This window comes from Paroedura picta, chromosome 3 (assembly GCF_049243985.1).
Source record: "Paroedura picta isolate Pp20150507F chromosome 3, Ppicta_v3.0, whole genome shotgun sequence".
Lineage (NCBI taxonomy): Eukaryota > Metazoa > Chordata > Lepidosauria > Squamata > Gekkonidae > Paroedura > Paroedura picta.
In genome coordinates, this window is record NC_135371.1 from 166438569 (window position 1) to 166459631 (window position 21063).

A 21063-nucleotide genomic window follows, 5' to 3' on the forward strand; every position below is an offset into this window, starting at 1 on the left:
GCTGCTCTCCTTCCCCACCCCAAATCCTCACTTTCTCCAGGCCCCACCCCACAAATCTCCAGGAATTCCCCAACCTGGAGCCGGCCCCCCTGCTCCGAGAAGAGTCTTACTGTGCAGCCAGCTTGATGAATTTGCGGAGCAGCTGGGCCCTCTTGATGACGTCTGGACACAGGCAGAGCTCTGTGGTGACCCAAAACTGGAGTTCGTTGAAGCGACGCAGGAAGCGCTCCAGGTTGGCCGTGGTTGCGCTGGGGAACTTCTGCGGCCCAAAAATGCTGTAAATGAGCTCCACCTTAAAGAAACAGCAGCAGCACAACAGCCGGGAGAGTCTCAGACTGCTTCTGCATTAGGAGGCAGACCTTAACCGTTTCCGCACTGGGAATGAGGTACACCGGGGGAAATGCTTTCCCATGCAGGAGCCAGAAGAGGTAGGGGAACCTGCCCCCAATAAAACTCCAGCCTGCAGCCCAGCATAAAGCCTCCAGTGCAGAAACAGTCCTTTTCTTGTTTTAGCCTCTCTTTGGATTTCCTTTGGAGACAGCGAGTCAACTCTAAGCTTTCCTCATTTGCGCTTTCCTCCCCTTTTTTCCTTGGCTGAAATTCATGGTATGCTTTCTGCACCTGAGTCCCATCATGCTTTGCTCCATATTCAATCCCTCCCTGCACAAATCGGTGCCTGCTCTCAGCTTTCTTTTTGTTGTACCCCTTAAATTCCACCATTCTACACCCTCGATCGCCTCCCCACTTTCCCTGCAAGCATACAGATGTGGGTTTTCCCCCCAAAATGTGGGTGATCAGAGAAGACTGCCACTGTTTTTTATTGCTTGAAACAGTGTTGTAAAATGATAACCCCATTTGTTTTAACTCAGATTTTTGGGAGGAGGTGGAGAATGGCAATGAGGAAAGGGGTGTGCCAAATGACTCAAAAATGGTGGGTGCGGGGAAAAGCCCCCGAATGCCTGCATTTCTGCACTGGGCAACCCCGAATCAGATTCCACCATGACGAATGAAATCTTTGTAACTGGGAATTTCCAAAAAGCATGGTAAGTCAGAGGGGCTGTTCGGGGCTGTGCCTAAAAAGGCAAATTTTAATGTGGAAACGGATGGAAAAGTAGGTCCTTTAAAAAGGCAAACTCAAATGATATTGCCAGTGCAGAAACGGTCTCGGATAAACTCCCTCCTTAAAGCCGCAAGGTCTCCACTCAGCTCCACCTTAACACCTGCTTCCCCTCACCCACAAGGTGAGAGGTGGCCATTTCTACTCCGGGCCAAGCTCACTTGGGTAGGTGTCTGGTTGAGTTGGCACAATTCCAGGGGCGAATGCCTTCTTACCTGATGGATGCTATGGAAGAGGTTCCAGTCATGCTCGGTGATCTGGCTGGAGAGGTCCTTGGAACTGATGAACTCCAGGTTGTCCCAGGAGCCCACGGTGGGTCCCAGCTGCTCAGGGTGAGGGGCCTATATGAACGAGAAGGGTGCTAATGCTGCTACGGACAGGCATCCCCATTGCCAGTGCATCCTCCGGTGTACACTTCCGCCATGATATCTTGCTTTTCAATGGTGGGGACCATGACACAGTGGTAGAGCAACTGCTTTGCAGGCAGAAGATCCCCAGTTCAATCCCCAGCATCTCCCAGTAGAAGGACTAGATAGGAAGTGATGCGAAAGATTTCTACCAGAGATTGCAGCTGCCAGGCAGGATAGAGTTACAGGATACTGTTTCTAGCAAGAATCCCTGAACATGTGTCAGCTTGTGCCTATGGGGAACTGAGTCATAAAAATCTGCAGGGGCCTGATTTGCTTCAGGACGGTAATATAGAATATTGGAGTAGGAATGTCCATAGAGGCCATATAATCCAACTCGTGTTCAATACAAGATCAGCCTAAAGCATCCAGGATAATTGTCTGTCCAGCCACTGTTTGAAGACAACCAGTGAGTTTTGGGGGCAAGAGGAGGGGCTTGTGCGGTTGCCAGCCTCCAGGTAGGTCCTGGAGATCTCCCAGAATTAGAATTGGTTTCCAAGGTGACAGAGATCAGCTCTCCTAGGGTTTTGGAGGGTGGACTCTATGGCATTATAGATCGCTGAGGTCCCTGCCCACCCCAAACTCCTTTGTCCCCAGGTCCACTTCCAAATGTCCAGGTGTTTCCCAACCCAGAGTTGTGAATCCTGGATCACTTCATTTCCCCAAGTCCAAGTGGCCCTGGAGTAAGTTACTTGCCCCCTTTGGAAACCGCATGCTTGATCTCCCCACTGATCCGTGAAAAGTTATGCCCAAGTTTCTGGACTTCCTGGTGGAGAACATCTGCCCTGCCCCGACATACAGAGGAGACTCACTCACCAAGGTGTGAAGTTCCTGAAGACTGACGACAAAGAGCCTCTCGTTCACCCCCAGGGATGTAAACACGCCAATGGACTCCATGGGCAACACCTCTTTATCTGTCAGAGATGGAAACGAGCAAGAGACATGGTGATGCCCACAGTGGCCACAAGGTGGCAGGGTTGCTCTCTTCAGTTCTCCCCAAATCTAAGGTGCTTTTTTAACCTCCCCAACAAGGACCATGTGACTCATGAATGAAGAGAGCAACAATAGCAGGGAAGGGCAGGATACAAATACATTTATTGTTATTGTTATTGTTATTGCTATTGCTATTGTTATTGTTATTGTTAGAGTCTCAGAGCAGTCCTCTCTCCAATCCTAGTCAACATCTTTATGCCCCCTGTTTCTCAGCTGGTGCGGAAGTTCGGGCTGGGTTGCCACTAATATGTGGATGACACCCTGCTCTTCCTCCTGATGGATGGTCGCCCTGACACTCCCCCAGAAGCATCAGCCAGCTTCCTGGAAGTTGTGACGAGATGGCTCAAGCAGAGACGCCTAAAGCTCAGTCCTTCAAAGACGGAGGTCCTGTGGCTGGGCAGGAAGAGCCCAAGTGAGGAAGCGCACCTACCCTCCCTGGATGGAGTGCAGCTATCAGTGGCCCGCTCCACCAAGAACCTGGGTGAGATTCGCGATGCCTCACTCTCAATGGAGGCTCAGGTCACAAAAGTAGCATGGCTGGCATTCTACCACCTTCGCCAAGCGCCCTACTTGACCCTGGAACACATAGCCACAGCGATCCACATGACAGTCACCTCTGGACTGGACTTCTGCAGCTCGCTGTATGCAGGCCTGCCCTTAGCATTGACCCATAAACTACAGCTGGTCCAGAATGCAGTGACCTTCCTAGCAACACCATGGAGGGCCCACATTCAGCCCGTGCTCCAATAACTGTGCTGGCTACCAGTCGAATTCCAGATCAGGCTTAAGGTTCTGCTAATCACCTTAAAGGGCATCAAAGAGCTCTACGCTCTACCACCACCCACTGCCTGGTGATCACTGACCCCAAAGAAGCTCACATGACCTCAACCAGGTCCATCCTGGCCCCATCTCTGCTTTTCTCCTCAGGGGCCACCCAAAGTGGTTTCCATTGTTCTCCTCTCCTCCGTTTTATCCTCCTCGGACCCCCGCTCTGACACGTCCAGCTTGCCCGTTCACCTTGGGCTAGTCACTCTCCTGCAGCCTTAAGCCACCTTGCAGGATTGTTGTTGTGATATAAAATAATGCTAACCCTCAGGTCCAAGCTGTCATTGAAACAGCATTATCTGCCCAGCCAAGTGGGTCTCCACTGGCTGGTCAGAAGGCCAATCCTGCTTGCAGAAGGGAAATTTAAATTGCCCAAAATCAAAATGGAAATCACATTAAGTGGAAACGGCAGGGACTGAATTGACCTGGGATTGGAATAAAAGCTCTGTGCAGATTCAGCCCAGTTCTCAGGAGGAAGAGCCAATGCCCACCCACCACAGTATGCGTCTCACTCACCCCCTGCTGAATTGACCTTGACGAGAATCCATTCTTTGCTCCAGCCGGGACTGTCTGCCAGCGAGGCCAGGACTTCCTGCACGGGGGCGTTCACCGGCAGCACTGTCGTGAGGCAGGAATAGTCTGGCCTGTAGATGTCGTAGGGAACTTCCAGGAACAGACGGAGCAGGAAGACAAAGGGAGGGACATGAACAAAGGCGACTGGCAGCAAAGGCACCCGGAAAGTCATAGATCTTTAAAAAAAAAATTATTCATCAACGCAATGAATTCACTAACATGATCGCAGCGGGGTCTGCTTATCCCTGTCTCAAGACAGGCAGGCCAAGAGGATGAGAGAGCCAGCGTGGCATCATGGTTAAGAGTGGCAGCTTCTGATCTGGCGAGCTGGGTTTGATTCTGCACTCCTCCACATCCAGCCAGCTGGGTGACCTTGGGCTCATCACAGTCCTGGTATAGCTGTTCTCACAGATCAGTTCTGTCAGGGCTCTCTCAGCACCACCTCCCGCACAGGGTGTCTGTGACATGGGCATCCCTTGGAATTGCAGCTCCTTTCCAGACTAGAGGGATCAGTTCCCCTGGAGGAAAAGGCCACCTTGGAAGGTGGACTCCATAGCATTATGCTCTAGTGAGGTCCTTGTCCCCGGCAGGCTCCGCCCCTAAATCTCCAGGAGTTCCCAACATGGGGCCGGCATCCCAAACCCCGCCCCCCCCATCCATCACCAGTGGCCAGGTGAGAGGGGGACTTGGCAACCTAGTTTGCTCCACGTCTTGCACAAATAGCAATGCACAATGGAATCCATTCAACTTGACCAGTTGCCAGGGCTATTCGGAAGGGCTCTGTGTTTCCACCCACGCCAGAGGATGTGCATGGCCAAAGTGTGCCACGGAACTGAGCTCTATATGTGCGCTTTGACGTCATGCACGCAAGGCTTCAACTTCGGATTGTCCTCAAGTGGGCTCGATTTGCCTAACCTCCAGGCTGCAAGACCAGGCCAAAGACAGCGTGCACGCTGGGGACAGTTTGTTTGTTTGTGTGCCACAGGCAATCCCGGCCAACCCCAAGGACGTGACCTTCTGCATGCTGTGCTTTGCTGCTCAGCAGGGAGGCCTGCGAGACCAGCAGAGGGGAATGCGCTTTTGCACAGGAAGGGAGCGGCTCGGCCAGCTGCAGCCCAGCACGCCAGAACCCCGCCAGAATGCTATAGCTCTCTCTGAACTTGGTGCATCCCCCAACCACCCCCCGGGGAATGAGCCTTGCAAACAAGAGTTCAGAATAAATTTGGCCTGGAAGTCTTGTGCAGAAAGCAGGCACTGGGCGGGCAAAGATTCTGGATTTTGTCAATGGATTTCCCTTTCCCTCCGGACACATGTGTGTATCTGGACCTGTCTACCCAAGCCTGGCCTTTTCCACTAGTGGCTCCCACTTAGTGTGGCCAGACTCCCACCAGGGGCCCCTCCCGTAGTGCCAATCCACTGGCTGGCCGGGGACTTGCCAGCAGCAAAAGGAAGCCTAGCCTGTGTCATTGGCAACATGGCAATGCCATTTCGGTGTGTTCCAAACCAGATGTCAATGTTGTTCCTGATACAGGGTCACTCTGGTATTTGGGTACAAACTCTATGGTAAGATTTCTACGGTCAATTTTTGGCCCAAATGCCAGAGGATCTTCATGTCACCACTGATGTGATGATGTCACTTCCTGTGTGTGCTGGAAGTGATGTCACTGGCAACCTCTGCCTAGGCTTCTCTTTGCTCCCAGTAAATGCTCCCCCTACTGGTGGTCAGGGGGTTAGCTGGCAACCTTATTCCCACTAACGAGATTTCAATGGGGTATAATGCCATATAGTTCACTTTCCCGCATAGCCAATTTCTCCAGGTGAATTGGTCTCTGTCACTTGGAGATCAGTTGTACACCCAGGAAAGGCTGGTTCATAACACGTATCGCATGTCCATCAATATAAAATCAGTTAAAACATTCTTTAAAACCCTACGGCACTCCAATGTTCCTGCGTGTTCGTTAATCGATCCGCCACCTAGCCCACTTTATGGGCAATATGTAGCATTATTATTCAAGTTCTAATTTGATGGAGGGAATTAACCGAAAGATGAATGAGGGGAGGCCCGTACGTTTTGTTGGCCATAAGCTAAATGGACGAATTCATCAGCTTCTTCCAGCCTCGACTGAAGGCCTGGTGGAAGAGCGCTGCGGGAATTAGGTTCTTCCGTCGGGACCTCAGCCTCAATTGGCAGCTCATTGCACCAGGCTGGGGCCATGGCCAAAAAGGCCCCGGCCCTGGTTGAAGCCGGACACACTTCCTTTGGTCCAGGGACCAGCAACATGTTGATATTAGAGACAGGATGCTGGACTCAACGGGTCACGCTTGTGATCCCAAAGGGCTCTACATGTTGCCATCGTAGCCCAAATGCGTGGCCAGGTGGCAAGAGTGAAGCGGTTGGAAAGCCTTAATTTTTCGCAGCATCTAGGAAAGGAGAGCAGCAGCCGGCTGGCCAAACCCTCCAAGTGGCCTGTCATTGGGGGGTAGTTGAGAGATTGATCCTATGTGGTGATGATGATGATCTCTGTTCAGTTATGTCCGACCCTCGGCAATTCTATAGGAAAGTCTTCGCCATGCGCCCCTGTCTCTGACTGCTTCTTTTAGGTGGTTCATGGTCATCCCGGCCCTAGGGAAGCACACCTGGCCTCGACCAGGGCCAGGGCCTTTTCGGTCCTGGCCCCTGCCTGGTGGAATGAGCTCCCAGGAGAGCTGCGGGCCCTGCGGGATCTTCCATCGTTTCGCAGGGCCTGCAAGACGGAGCTCTTCCGCCAGGTTTATGGTTGAGGCCAAGGCTAACATCTAGGCCCCCCCGGGACCTGGGACCTGGGATTGGGATTGAGGATTGGTACCATCAGTATCCCCTTCCCACCTGCTAGTAGGAGGAGGGGGAAGTTGATTAGTTAGCCGATCTTGCCAGGTTAGCTTGCTAACCAATAAGGAACGGTAGCGGTTGTTAATGGATTTTAATGGATTTTATTGGGGTTTATAATGTTGTAACCCGCCACGAGCCGCAAGGGAGTGGCGGGTAATAAATCGAATAATAATAATAATAATCCCTGTATCAGCTTTGATCATGTTGAGCCAGTGGATCCTTTGGTGATCACGTCTCTTTTTACCGCTGACCACGTCGAGCATTAATGATTTCTCCAATGAGTTCAATCGCATGATGTGTCCAAAGTAATATCTTTGGCCGTAATATCTTCCCTTCTAATAACAGAGTTGGTTTGCTTCTCTTGTTGGTAACTAAGTACAGAATGTCAAGTAAGCAGCAGGAGGCTTTATCCTCCTGGAGAGCTAGCAAAGGCACTTACTTTTGTCCTGCGCTCGGATGGTGTAGCTGCTGTTCAGAAATGGCTCCTCCGGGCTGGCAAACCAGTCCACGGCATTCCTCACCTGGCAATGAGGGAAAGGAAGGGATGAGCCAATGCAACCCATGTCACTTTGGTCAAACACAAGATAAGCCCGACACTCGGCAGGTCACCGGGGGAAGGGATGCAACCAGACCCACACATCGGGGCACCCCACCTCGCACAGCAGCTTGTTCATCCCATGCTGCGTGGAAGGAGGAGGAGTTTCCAGTTTTCCTCCCCCCCTACTTTTGCCCGCAGAAATGGCAGCATCAAAGGGGGGCTTTTCACCCTTTTTCTCTGGCTCTGTGTGCCTAAGGAAAGACATGCAGAGACAGAGAAAGGGGGCAAAACTTCCCTCCTGCTGTTTCCACTGATGAAAATTGGGAGGGAAGGTTCTTCTCCCGCCTTGTGGCATCTGGTGAAGGAGCACTGTTTGAAGAGGGCTCCCCCAGGGCATGTCTGGTTGTGAGTCTAGTCCAGCCTTTCTCAACTTATTTAGCATTGAGAAACCCCTGAAACATCCTTCAAGCTTCAAGAAACCCCAGAAGTGGCACCATCATGCAGAACAGGGTTGGGAAGCAGAGCTGTGGACACACCCACCTGGGGCTCCTCCCCTTCCCACCCCCTCCAGGCCCATCATTGGCCATTTTGGGGGGTTCAACATGACCCTATATGGTCATAGCACTGGATAAATGTTTAACGCGTTTCTAAAATATAGCCTTGTCTGACACCTTCATCCCATCCCGTAATTCCATGACAGCTCTGGGCAAGCTAGGAAAATGGTACCGGGCCCCAGAATTCAATATCCAAAGATCCTCAGATTGCACTTTTTGCAATGCAAGTTTCTAGTTCATAAATCTGCAGCTTGGCACATTGTAAGATGATGCCTGGAGATGCCTCAGAAGTTGGAATTAGTGGTGCATCACGCAGGATTTCTAATGGGCAGGAGGACTGCTTCAGAACCTCTCTTCGTCATGGTTCGGTAGAGAAGACATTTTGCAAAGTAAACAAATTCATATTGAAAGCTTTCCCTGGGACACTTGATCCCAGCTGCAAAATCCAGGTCTTCCGGGAACAGTTCCAGGGCAAGCTCTTCCTTTATGCTACTGGAATCTTAGAATCATAGAGTTGGAAGGGACCTCCTGGGTCATCTAGTCCAACCCTCCTGCAGTATGCAAGATACTCACTACCCTACTTCTATATCCCTTGAGAATATCTCCAAAGGGGGTCAATTTTCAGAAGCAAACTGATTTGTGGGAAGCCAGACAAATGTGTTCACTTTGCATAATGTCGCCCTTGTGCAATAACGTCCCTCCCACACAGCTTTGGGAAGAGCAGTAGAATCATAGAATCATAGAGTTGGAAGGGGCCAGACAGGCCATTTAGTCCCACCCCCTGCTCAATGCAAGATCAGCCTAAAGCATCCAGGAGAAGTCTCTGTCCAGCCATTGCTTAGAATCATAGAATCACAGAGTTGGAAGGGGCCAGACAGGCCATCTAGTCCCACCCCCTGCTCAACGCAGGATCAGCCCAGAGCATCCTAAAGCAATAAGATAACTGTAGGACCCTCGGCTAAAAAATCGGCAGGTTACCTGAAGTTTCGGAGACAGGGTATGGCTGCTGCCATTTTCTAACCTATCCAGGGAGAGAAAACAGCTGTCAGGAGTGTATTTCAGACCAGAAAGAACTATTAAAAGCAGGAAGAATCAGGGCACCAAGCCCCAGGTCTAAAACCAGTCTAGCTTAGCGGCTTTCGTGTGGTAAATGTCTGAGAGACTAAAAGATCTTGAGGTCATAACAAAGAGCTCAATGAAAGTGTCAACCCAGTGCATCAGAGATCTCAGAAAGGAAGCAACATCCAGGGAAGGCTTCGGCCTCCATGCCTTGCTGTTGGCCCTCCAGAGGAACTCGTTGGCCACTGTGTAAGACTGAATGCTGGCCTACATGGACGTTTGGCCTGATTCAACAGGGCTCTTCATACATCCTTAAAAGAACCCTTGATTGTTAATCACTGCGTTTCCCATTCCTGACTAAAAGTTTCAGGAATGAGGCAATCCAAGGTTCTTTTATGTGTACATCGCTGTCTAACTGAGCCACTGTACAAAAGACAGACCTTCCCACTCGTGTCCATTTCTTCCTCCAATCCCAAACAATTTGATATGGCAGGATATTCAGAGACAGAGCAGTGGACTCACACTCTGTTCCTGCGATGGTCTTGCAGCTGCTCCCTCAGGACAGGACCCAACCGGGCATCCTGGGCCGCACATTCTGAAAGGTTCTGGAAGACAACGGTCCAATATGATCGCTTGGCTATGAGACATATTTAAGGCAGGGGTTTTTGAGCCTGTGAGTGAATTCTGATATAGGGTGGTGGGTAGAACCACAAAATGGCTGCCTCAGGTGACAAAGACAACGGCAAAATGGCTGCCAATGGAGGTGGAGCCAAATACACAGAGGAAGTCCAAGCATGTGGGAGGAAAGGGGGTAATTCTTTTTAAAAGACACAGAGAAAGAGGTGTCCTTACAGTAGAACGAATGAGGAACTGTCCAACTCCACTTTTCCCACATCCTCGGAGTGGTCAGAGCACACAAAACATGAGAAAGCTGCCAAAATATGTTGCCGTGGAGTTGATTGTACAAGCAGACTATTCTTACCCAGACAAAAGAGAACACAGCTTCCTTCAAATTGAACTTTGCCACTGGCCCCATATAGTCTTTTTACCCTTGCTCTCTCTTCCACAAATAGGCAAAGAAGAGGCTGGGTTTTGTCTACAGTTTTGGGTGATTTCTCTTGGCTTTAATTACTTAGTTCAATCTTGACACAACCATTATTCTTTCATTACTTTCCCCAGCCTTTTTCAACTCTTTTACCACTCAGAAACACCTGAAACGTTGTTTAGGCTTCGAGAAACTCCAGAAGTGGCTCAATCGTGCAGGATATGGTTGGGAAGCAGAGCTGTGGACACGCCCGCCTGAGGCCCCCCCCTCCCCACCCCCTCCATGCCCATCATTGGCCATTTGGGGGGCCTCCCCCACAGGTCAACATGACAATATATGGTCATATCACCCGATAAATGTTTAACAAATTGTTTAAATATATTTTTAAAATAATTAACTCCTAGCCATTCAGGAAACCCTTCCAGGGCCATCAAGAAACCCCAGGTTTTCATGAAACCCTGGTTGAGAAAGCCGGCTTTACCCTATGAGTAATTACAGAGCCAGCTTGGTGTAGTGGTTAAGTGTGGTGGCCTCTAATCTGGAGAACCGGGTTTGATTCCCCACTCCACCTCCACAGGCAGGCAGCTGGGTGACCTTGGGCTAGTCACAGCACTAATAATGCAGTTCTGACTGAGGAGTCCTGTCGGAGCTCTCTCAGCCCCATCTATCTCACAGGGTGTCTACTATGGGGAGAGGAAGGGAAAGGCGATTTTAAGTCACTGATACTTCTTCGTGTAGTAAAAAGTAGGATACAAAAACCAGCTCTTCTTCTAAATGGTAGACTTGATATTTTTTTAGACTGATGCTTGGAGGAGATGTCCATGACAAGATGTGCAAAGCCAAGGTGAGCAAAAGGAAACTTTATATTGGGATACCTGTGCTAGGACAAAAGCCTGGTGCTCTGCAGTTTAGTTGCTGGCCCTCTAGGACAACTTGTTGGGCTTTGGGTGAAACAGGATACTGGGCCTGACAGACCATTGCTCTCATCCAGCTGGGCTTTTCCTTGGTCCATTTCCTTCCTTTCCTCTCCTCTTCTCCTCAGTCTCTTTCCCCCTGTCCTCCTCTCTCTATGGCTCCCAGTGCTCTTCTGTTTCTTCACCAACATTCTGGCAGCTCCATGGCAACAAACAGCATTCAGCAACCGGTAATTCAGTCAGGTTCCAGACAGGCCCTTTTTACAGCTGCAGCAAGTCAATTACCAGAAGGTCAATTACAGGGGAAACCCGTAAGTGACATAGGGTAGCTCTAGGAATCACCGGGAATGAGAGGGCAACTTTCCTATGAAGAAAGGTAAGGCTCTTCAATTTGGAGAAATGACAAGTCTGTGACTCATTCTGCACATGTTGGATAATACGCTTTCAATGTGTTTTCGCAGCTGATGTTTCCTGTGCGGAACAGTCTACTTCTAAAGCTGTTTTCTCAACCAGGGGTTTATGAAACCCTGGGGCTTCTTGAGGGCTGTGGAAAGGCATCCCAAATGGGTTGGAGTTAGTTAATGTTGTATATATTTTTAAAATTTGTCAGGTGATATAACTATATATGGTCATGTTGACCCACCCTCCTCCTCCCAAAATGGCCAATGAGGGGCCTGGAGGGCGTGGGAATGGGAGGGGCCACAGGTGGGCATGCCCACAGCTCTGCTTCCCAACCGTGTTCTGCATGATTGGGCCACCTCTGGAGTTTCTTGAAGCTTGAAGAATGTTTCAGGGGTTTATCAAGGGTAAAAGGCTGCTCTAAAGTACATTGGAAGTTTATTATCCACCATGTGCAGAAAGAGACTGAGGGGGTAACATGATAGAGGTCTAGAAAATTATGTATGGGATAAAGAAGGTGTGTATCCAACCTTTGCACTGGCAGTCTTCAAGCAGAGGTTGGATACACACTTTTCTTGGATGCTTTAGGATGCTTAGGGCTGATCCTGCGTTGAGCAGGGGGTTGGACTAGATGGCCTCTATGGCCCTTCCATGATTCTATGATTCTATGAAGAAGGTAGAGAAAGGAGTGCTTTCCCTCCTTTCTCAGAATACAAGAACCTCTGGGCACTCGTTTAAAGTAATGAGCAGAAGGATTAGAACAGCTAAAGAGTAATTAACACGTGGAATTCACTGCTGCAGGAACTGGTTGCCACTACGGGCACAGACAGCTTCAAGAGGGTAGTGGATAAACATAAGGATCAAAGGTCCATCAGTAGCTGAAAGCCACAAGGCATAGATGAAACACTCTGTGTGGGGTGGTCATGCTCTGTCTTCTTGGTGTTGGTGGGGAGCAACAGTGGGAGGGCTTCAGGAGTTCTGGCCTCACTGGTGGACTTCCTGATGGCCCCTGGGTTTGGGCCACTGTGTGACACAAAGTGTTGAACTAAGTGGGTCACTGGCCTGATCCAACATGGCTTCTCTTATGTCTTTATGACCTAACTCTATGGTATCACAGAGTTTTTCACAATTCCTAGAATGACCCTACATCACTTCTGGGTTCTTCCCAAAGTGAAGTAACGACCTCCCTGATGTCCTGACGCCCAGATGTCCACCTGCAACCTTCCTGTTGTTTGCTAGGCAACCCCATCTCCAGATGTTCATGAACTCAGATGACCACACTTTTGTGATCGTATTTCTGGTAATCCACAAAAACGAGCCTGTGAGCCCTGTCGTGGGGGTCAGAGTATTTGTAGCGCATGCCCCCAGGAAAGCCGTTCTCGGCTGGCTTTTCTACCAAGGGCACATTTGAAGTTGAAAATACACGGGCTCCTGCTGGCAGGCAATCCAAGGAGTGCTTGCTTTCTTTGGAAGCAGTTCTGTTTTTGCAACGCATGTTCCTGGCGTTTCAACCGAGCTGGGTGGTAAATGCTTGGCTTGTGAGCTGTGGCGGGTAATAAAAGTTATAAACAAATAAATCTTACCTAAACTGGCTTCTACTCTCTAGGGACTTCATGGATACCCATTGCACACCTAGTGCGGAGGCAGGGAGGGGGGGAGAGACAAGGGATCTGTGGCAAGGTCAGCTGGCAAATGAGGACACACCTGTGTGGCCTTTCCCTTTCAGAGCAGCTGGCTAAGAGTCAAATAGGAAGCCAGCGTGTCTATCTAGCCAAGGATCAAGACGGGTCACCGGGAGTCCCTGCTCACTTCTCCAGAGACAGCTTTGCATCTTGGAGACCTTGGATCTGAGGGTGGTAGAGTCTCCTTTGTGGGAAGTTTTTAGAAGGTGACTGGATGCACACCTGTCAGGAATATCAGATTTTTTAAGTCCTTGAGAAGGGGAGGGGCTGGACTGGATGGCCCTTGGTGGTCTCTTCCAGCTCTCTGTCTAGAGCAGGGGTAGTCAAACTGCGGCCCTCCAGATGTCCACGGACTACAATTCCCATGAGCCCCTGCCAGCAAATGCTGGAGGGCCGCAGTTTGACTACCCCTGGCCTGAAAGATTAATTCAGGGGCTCCTCTACGGTCAAAAGGTTATAAAAGGCTGGTCTAAAGAATTGAAACTTAGATTGTATAAGGATGATCATCTGGAGGGCCGCAGTTTGACTACCCCTGGTCTAGAGCTTATCCCCTGAAATTCGTGTTGGCCTTTAAGATTCTATTAGACTTGAATCTAAATTCCACATGTTAAGCTATACAACATACTAAGCCAGGGGTGGGCAAACGGCGGCCCTCCAGATGTCCATGGACTACAATTCCCATGAGCCCCTGCCAGCATTTGCTGGCAGGGGCTCATGGAAATTGTAGTCCATGGACTTCTGGAGGGCCACAGTTTACCCACCCCTGTCTGTTGATATTATGTGTAGTTATACATATTGATGAGTTATCAATTGATAGTATTGGAAGCAGGAGCAGGAGGAGAGCCCCAAGGGCATGTTCTGTCCAGCAGCCTGTATGCTGTTGATGACATGGCTCCTTCACACACACACCGCCCTCCTACCTGCAAGAAGGCCAAGGCGCTGGATTCTGCCTGTAGCAAACGTCCATAGAGCATCACCCACTGGTTCACCAGCCACAGGATCCTCTGTCTTTTGCTCAAGGCGTAGGCAGCCTTATCGTGTTCGGTGCCACCGGAAGGCTCCGCATGGAAGGTGAGGAAGAGTCAAGGAGGTACAGAAAGTTGTGAGAGAGCCATGCAGTCCCCGGGGCAGAGAGAGACCAACACTGCATGAAATATTGGGGCGATAATGGAATCAAACAAGTGGTTTTATCTAATGATCGTTAATTGTTCTTAATGTGAGTTTGCATTCAGTGTTTATGTTATTAACCTCCTTGAGGCAGCTTGCCAGGAGGGGCAATCATATAAATCCAAGTGATTGATTGATTGATTGATTGATTGATAATGTTAAATTCCTGCCCTGCGGGGGCCATATAAATTACTTAAGATGTTGCTTGTGGGTGGATTTTCAGGCAGGGAAACTTGCATCTTCTGATGTTAATTCTAGCCTCAGCCTAGGTCTGATGGAACAGCTCTATCTTGTAGGCCCTGCAGAACTGATTAAAGTCATGCAAATCTCGTCCAACCCTCCACACCTACGTCATGCTAGTTGAGAGGTTGCTGGGAAATTATCAAATTGCAATTTACACCCACACTACTGTGACGATACCATTTTAATTTGTATTGGGGCTGTCCTCAAAAGGTACAGAACTTGAGATTTCTAGAGCATAAGAATCGGCTACAGTGTCCTCCGTAGAGCTGCCAGCTATGGAGTAGGAAATTCCTAGAGATTTGGGGACAGTTTCTGGAAGGGCAAAGTTAGGGGAGGGGAAGGAGGTCAATAGGAATGTGATGTTGTGTGTGTGTGTGGACAAACTGTGGCTCTCCAGAGGTCCATGGACTATAAATACTATGAGCCCCAGCTAATCATTGTAATCCATGGACCTCTGGAGGACCACAGTTTGCCCACCCCTGTCATAAAGTATGCCCCCCCCCAGTTGCCATTTCCTAAGGGGATCTGATCCCTTTAGTCCAGCAAGACTGGTAACCCCAACGCTCTGGCCTGGCCTGACCACTGGAGAATGCTGCCCTTTACCCATTCACCGGTGGAAGGCGTTTGCGGAGGGTCTTCTAATGGCATTCCCCAGCAGCCTGCTATAACCAGGGGCTCTAACAATAACTTCCTGCTGATTCTATCCCTCTCCAGTCTGAATCCAAGTGCTGAAGGATATTGTGCGAGCAGAATTCTGCACAGCTGGGGCGTCGGCATGAACACGTTGTGCGTCAGGAGGAAATCTCCAAGGAAGGTGTCTGTGAAGGAAGCCAAGAAGTCATTGGGAAACATGGATTTCAGCTTAGGCTACGGCAACAAGTTTCCAGCTGCAGAGTTTGAAAGACTTAAAAGTCCTTGAATCTTCAGACGAGGGGGCAACCAATTGCCTCCCCCTTCTGCTGCAGACCCTCATCCTGTTTTTAAAGTTCTGCTGGAACCCATGTAGGGTTATCAGGTCCTTCTTGGCCACTGGCAGAGGGTGGGTGGTGACTTACCAGGAGCAGGCTACGTGACCTCACCTCCAGTATGTACGGGAAGTGACATCATCTCATTGTGCTGTCCAGGCCATGCTCTGGTATTTGGGTCAAAACCCTATGGCTTCTACCATAGAGTTTTCACCCAAATGCCAGAGCATCACCCGGACATCACTGACATGATGACATCAGTTCCAGTAGATGCTGGAAGTGATGTCACCACATCACCGGTGACACAACCTGGGCCTCCCACCTGCTCCTGGGAATTCCCTCTGCCACCCAATTCCCGGCAGGGGGTAGGGCCCAAGGGCAGGGGATCTCCCGTTTCCAGTATTGCTGGCCCCTCCCTTCAAGCTATTTGGTACTCACCTACGGGGTCAGAGAGTGTTGAGTCTGAACGCATCGTTTCCAGGAGATAATCGAGAATCTTTTCAGGGGTTCCAGCCATAACTGTGTATCTGAGGTGGAGAACAAGGCATGGAGGTCTCATTTCAGATGCCTCACCTGCATTGCTATACTTCCTATGTTTACAACTGCTTAGTTCACAATTGCAGGCCCAAACTATTTCCCTGGGCATGCATTACTCTCACAGTCTCACTACATCATGGGAGTCGTAGTCTGATACCGAGGCGATTAGTGTCATTCACATGGATGACTGTTTTGCTCACAGGAGCAGTACACTGTGGCTGTGCATTCACACATACACAGGCAGTAAAGCACAGGCAACCTCTGGACTACAAAACTACAAACCGCATGATGCAGTGTACCGGTGGGCAAAATGAACATGCTGAGAAACTACAGTCGTTATCGACACTGGAACTGTTTGTGCAGAGGAGATCTCTGAAAGAAGAGAAGTGTTCCTGCTCGCATCAGGAGAACCAAATAACATTTCAGCTGCATTGGACATCAACCCCCATTGCATCCTGTTAAAGAAAAGATCATAGAATCATACAGCTGGGAGGGGCCAGACAAGCCATCTGGTCCAGCCTCCCACTCAATGCAGGATCCACCTCAAGCATCCAGGAGAAGTATCTGTCCAGCTGCTGCTTAAAGTTCACCAGTGAGGGGGAGCTCACCACCTCCCTAGGCAGCCGATTCCACTGTTGAACTACTCTGAGTGGGAATTTTTTTTTCCTGATATCTAGCCAACACCATGCTACACATAATTTAAACCCTTTACTACAGGTCCTCTCCTCTGCTGCCAACAGGAACCATTCTCTGCCTTCTTCTAAGTGACAACCTTTCAAGTACATCAAGAGAGCCATCCTGTCCCCTCTCCACCTCCTCTTATCCAGGTTGAACGTTCCCATGTCCCTCAGTCTGTCCTCCTAGGGCTTGGTCAACAGGCCCTCGATCACCCTTGTCGCTCTCCTCTGCCTCCTCTCAACTCTGTTCACGTTCTTTTTGAAATGAGGCCTCCAGAACAGCACAAAGGATCCCTGGTCCATTCCGCACTCATTAGATAACCCACTTGCAATGCACTTTCCAGGCAGATTTTCCAGTTCCACACAGGAAAACCCAGCTGCAAAAACAAGTTGAAAGTGCATTATCCAATGTGTGCAGAATGGGCCCGGATGCGGTCTTACCTGGAGTACTGCAGCAGATGGGTGAAACAGGCTATGCCACCACCTGCAAAGGCAGAAGTCTTCCAGTGCAATCCCAAGGATGCTTTGGAAAACACAGCAATGCCTTGCTGACGACCACTCCCTCGCCCTACCTCACAGGGAACACAGCAACAGGAAAGCTCCTGTCCATGTCAGTGCCTACTTGTGAGAAGTTACATCTGCACACAGAAGCTACGGAGAGGCTGATTCTGTGAAGGCTCAAGGGGGTGGCGGGTGAGCAATAGGGAAGTGAGTGTCCTGCATAGTGCAGGGGGTTGGACTAGATCAGGGGTAGTCAACCTGTGGTCCTTAGACGTTCATGGACTACAATTCCCATGAGCCCCTGCCAGCAAATGCTGGCAGGGGCTCATGGGAATTGTAGTCCATGCACGTCTGGAGGACCACAGGTTGCCTACCCCTGGACTAGATGACCAAGGAGGTCCCTTCCAACTCTATGATTCTATGATTCTATGATTCTATGATCTGCCTCCAGGAGAGAGCAGGGAGAAGATGGCGACAAACCGCTGTACCTACTGCTCCCTGGAGTCCCAGGAAGGTGGCCGGAGCTGCCGCCTTGCGAATTCTTCTCCAGGACGAGCACCACCTTCCCGTGCTCCTTCAGCCGCAGGGTGTTGGCTTCCACATCCTAGGGAGGAGAGCAAAGACTAGTGAATTAGTATTGGCGGAAAGGGCGGGTTATCATCATCATCAATTTAAATAAATGCATTATCATTATTGTACTTTAATAATTTGTGGCCCACTTTTCCCTGCATGCTCGGCGGAGTTCACAGTATAAACTGTCATAAAGATGGCACACTGTCTAAGAGGGCTTAGTGTCTTATTGGGACCAAGCCCTATGAAGCTAGGTTGAGGGACTTGGGAATGCTCAGCCTGGAGAAAAGGAGGTTGAGAGGGGACATGATAGCCCTCTTTAAGTATTTGAAAGGTTGTCACGTGGAGGAGGACAGGAGGCTGTATCTGCTGGCTGCAGAGGAAAGGACACGCAGTAATGGGTTTAAACTTCAAGTACAACGATATTGGCTAGATATCAGGAAAAAAGATTTCACAGTCAGAGTAGTTCAGCAGTGGAATAGGCTGCCTAAGGAGGTGGTGAGCTCCCCCTCACTGGCCGTCTTCAAGCAAAGGTTGGATACACACTTTTCTTGGATGCTTTAGGATGCTTAGGGCTAATCCTGTGTTGAGCAGGGGGTTGGACTAGATGACCTGTGTGGCCCCTTCCAACTCTATGATTCTATGATTCTATGATTCTATGATTATTGCTGTTTTCTTATTAGCACCCCCAGCAGAGCATGTTTTGCTTCCATTGTTGCTCAGAACACATTGCTACCTAATATTCAGGGATTTCCCAGCACGCACTTTTCCCATCACCCAAAGAGGTGGCTACACATGCCCATGGGTTCTTTCCACTTCTGCCAAGGCCCCTGGCCAGGTCAAAAAGTACTGGGAGCTGCACATCATTGGGGAAGAGAAGGGCTCTCCAGCCTGCAGATGACCCATTCCCAGGCCCACCTTGAGGATGCGATTGAAGTCCCGCTTGTCCACACGCAGGAAGTGGCAGTTGTCTTCGCGGAGAAGGATGGTGGCCGCCCGGGGGGCGTCGTTCACCAGCGCCAGCTGCCCAAAGTCATCACCCTCGTGGAGGGTGGACACTAATCCCTGCAGATTGAACACACCCGCCGGTTACAGAGACCCAGGGTGGTGTCGTGGTTAGAGCAACCTTTCTGCACTTTTTGACCCCTGGGAACCCCCTGAAACATAATTTGGGCTTCAACAAACCCCAGAAGGGGCAGGATTGTGTGGTTGAGAAGCATAGCTGTGGACACGCCCACTTGGAGCCCCGCCCCTTCCCATCTACTCCAGGCCCATCATTGGCCATTTTGGGAGGGGCAGGTGGGTTGACATGATCACAGATGGTAATATCACCTGATAAATATTTAACAAATGTTTTAAAATATTTAAAAATAATTCACTCCCACCCACTCGGGAAACAATTTCATAGAAATCAAAAATGCCAGGGTTTCATGAAACCCTGGTTGAGGAAGCCAGGGTTAGAGTACCCGACTAGGATCAGCAAGAGCCGGATACGAATCCCCACTTGTGTCTGGAAACCTCACTGGGTAACTTTGGACTGGTCTCTCTGTCTCTGTCTCTCTGTCACTCTCTGCCTAACCAACTCCACGGTGTTAGAGAAGCACAGAGAACAGGAGAATGATGAAAGTTACCTTGGGTCCCATCCCACTGGAGAGAAAGTTCAGGTATATTCAAGTAAATAAAAAAACCTATCCAGTCCATGTCACCCAGGAAAACATCAGTTTCCAGATTACGGTCCCTCCCAATCCCCACTGCCATTCTATCTATGCCCCAAATACCCACTAGAATTAATTCTGGTCAGAATTTCTAGGGGAGGGAAAACACTGGTTTTATGTTCACCGCCCCGAAATGTGACAGTGAGGGGCAGTATGTAAATTGTAAACAAACAAACAAATAGGCTAGGGGGAAGAGCACTATCTGCTTAAAGAATCAACCGCCCTGAGCCTCCGGGGAGGGCGGTATATAAGTATGATAAATAAATAAATAAATAAATAGTCGTATCGAGAAGAGAAGCAGCTTTGTAAAGAGAGAGGAGAGAGAAAGAGTCCGAACCGTCTAACTGCTGTTCTTCATTCTAGAGGCAATCAGAGAGGAAGTGTGCTCCAAGGAGCAGGAAGTCTCCAACTGAACCAATCAGGACACAGGAAAAATGCCAGGAAGTTCCTATCTAAATACGCTAACTGCATATCTCTGATGCCCGCTGTAGGGTATTCTTCATATGCTGGTGAAACAGGTACGCTACAGATCTCACAGGTTCCAGGACCTCCTCCCATGCCGGTGCCAGGAATTTGTCTCGTTGCTCAGGTGGGAAGCCCACCTTGCTGCACACCAAAGATGTTGGGCCAGCAGGCTGCTGCCTGTCACAGCTCTACATGAGCTCTTGCTGTTCGTACCACAGAAAACATTGAAACAAACAGATCTCCTGCTGGGGAGGGGTGTCTAATCAGGAGTGTGCCAATTCCTAGCTCCTCTGGATTTCACCCCAGGCTTGCCCTTTCAACGAGGGAGGCGATAAAACGCACCTTGTCATGAGTGACCACATTGACCGATCCCTTCCAGATGATGTACCAGGACGTGCCTTTGTCCCCTTGGCTGAACACTGGGAAAGGAACAGGTACAGGCTTTTTGTTACAAACTCTTTAATTGGAGGTTTTCCCACTTGAATCTCTCAGGCACAGGTGGGTAAGGGAAAATTCTCTTTTAGGAAATGCTCGCATTATGCTTTGTTCTTCATTATTCATTCTTTAATTATTTATGTTTGCAGATAAATGCTCCTTTAATTTGTGGATTTTGAAGAAGGAGGAGGAGGAGGAGGAGGAGGAGGAGGAGGAGAAGAGCTGGTTCTTATATGCTGATTTTCTCCACCAGAAGGAGTCTCAAAGTGGCTTACAATTCCCTTCCCATTCCTCTCCCCACAACATACACCCTATGAGGGAGGCGAGACTGGGAGAGCCCTGATATTACTGAAGAAGAATTGGTTCTTATATGCCACTTTTTTCTACCCAAAGGAGGCTCAAAGCGGCTTGCAATCTCCTTCCCTTCTTCCTTCTTCTCCCCACAACAGACACCCTGATATTCCTGCTTGCTCAGAACAGTTTTATCAGAGGTGTGGTGAGCCCAAGGTCACCTAGCTGTGGAGGAGGAGCAGGGAATCAAACCCAGCTTGCCAGATTAGAAGTCTACGCTAACCACTGCACCCACCTGGCTTTGTAATGCCATTGGGTCACAAAGGTTAGGGCATGGCTGACACCATAATTAAACTTCTCCCCTTCCCCAGAAATGTGGGATAGTATGACTGCTTTTTATGTATTGTTATTGTTTGACTTCATTCTACAGCTGGATGACTCTGGTACCTTGAAAAAGCACCCAGCGGAACTACTGAATTATGAGTTGTTTGCCAGTTGGTTGCTTGGTGGTTGCCTTGGTCA

The 21063-nt window shown here is 49.6% G+C and overlaps 1 protein-coding gene and 1 long non-coding RNA gene across 4 annotated transcripts in view; one reads left to right on the forward strand and one right to left on the reverse strand.

Annotated features, from left to right (window-relative positions):
- Nucleotides 1-21063, reverse strand: part of RAPGEF3 (Rap guanine nucleotide exchange factor 3) — a 67374-nt gene that overhangs the window by 10809 nt on the left and 35502 nt on the right. For 2 of the 3 annotated variants that reach the window (XM_077329286.1, XM_077329288.1), the window contains exons 9-21: nt 20158-20234; nt 18554-18700; nt 17554-17669; nt 15789-15877; nt 15125-15203; nt 13896-14046; nt 9458-9540; nt 8855-8897; nt 7224-7305; nt 3859-4005; nt 2341-2438; nt 1333-1458; nt 111-292 (exon numbers count right to left, since the gene is read on the reverse strand). In XM_077329286.1, coding sequence (XP_077185401.1) covers nt 111-292; nt 1333-1458; nt 2341-2438; nt 3859-4005; nt 7224-7305; nt 8855-8897; nt 9458-9540; nt 13896-14046; nt 15125-15203; nt 15789-15877; nt 17554-17669; nt 18554-18700; nt 20158-20234 — 1420 coding nt within the window. The remainder of the gene's footprint in view (nt 1-110; nt 293-1332; nt 1459-2340; nt 2439-3858; nt 4006-7223; nt 7306-8854; nt 8898-9457; nt 9541-13895; nt 14047-15124; nt 15204-15788; nt 15878-17553; nt 17670-18553; nt 18701-20157; nt 20235-21063) is intronic. The other variant, XM_077329287.1, reaches the window with a different exon arrangement.
- On the forward strand, nt 11123-15386 carry LOC143833442 (uncharacterized). Its single transcript, XR_013229637.1, has 2 exons — nt 11123-11270; nt 15100-15386. It is a non-coding gene; the product is annotated as an uncharacterized LOC143833442 (long non-coding RNA).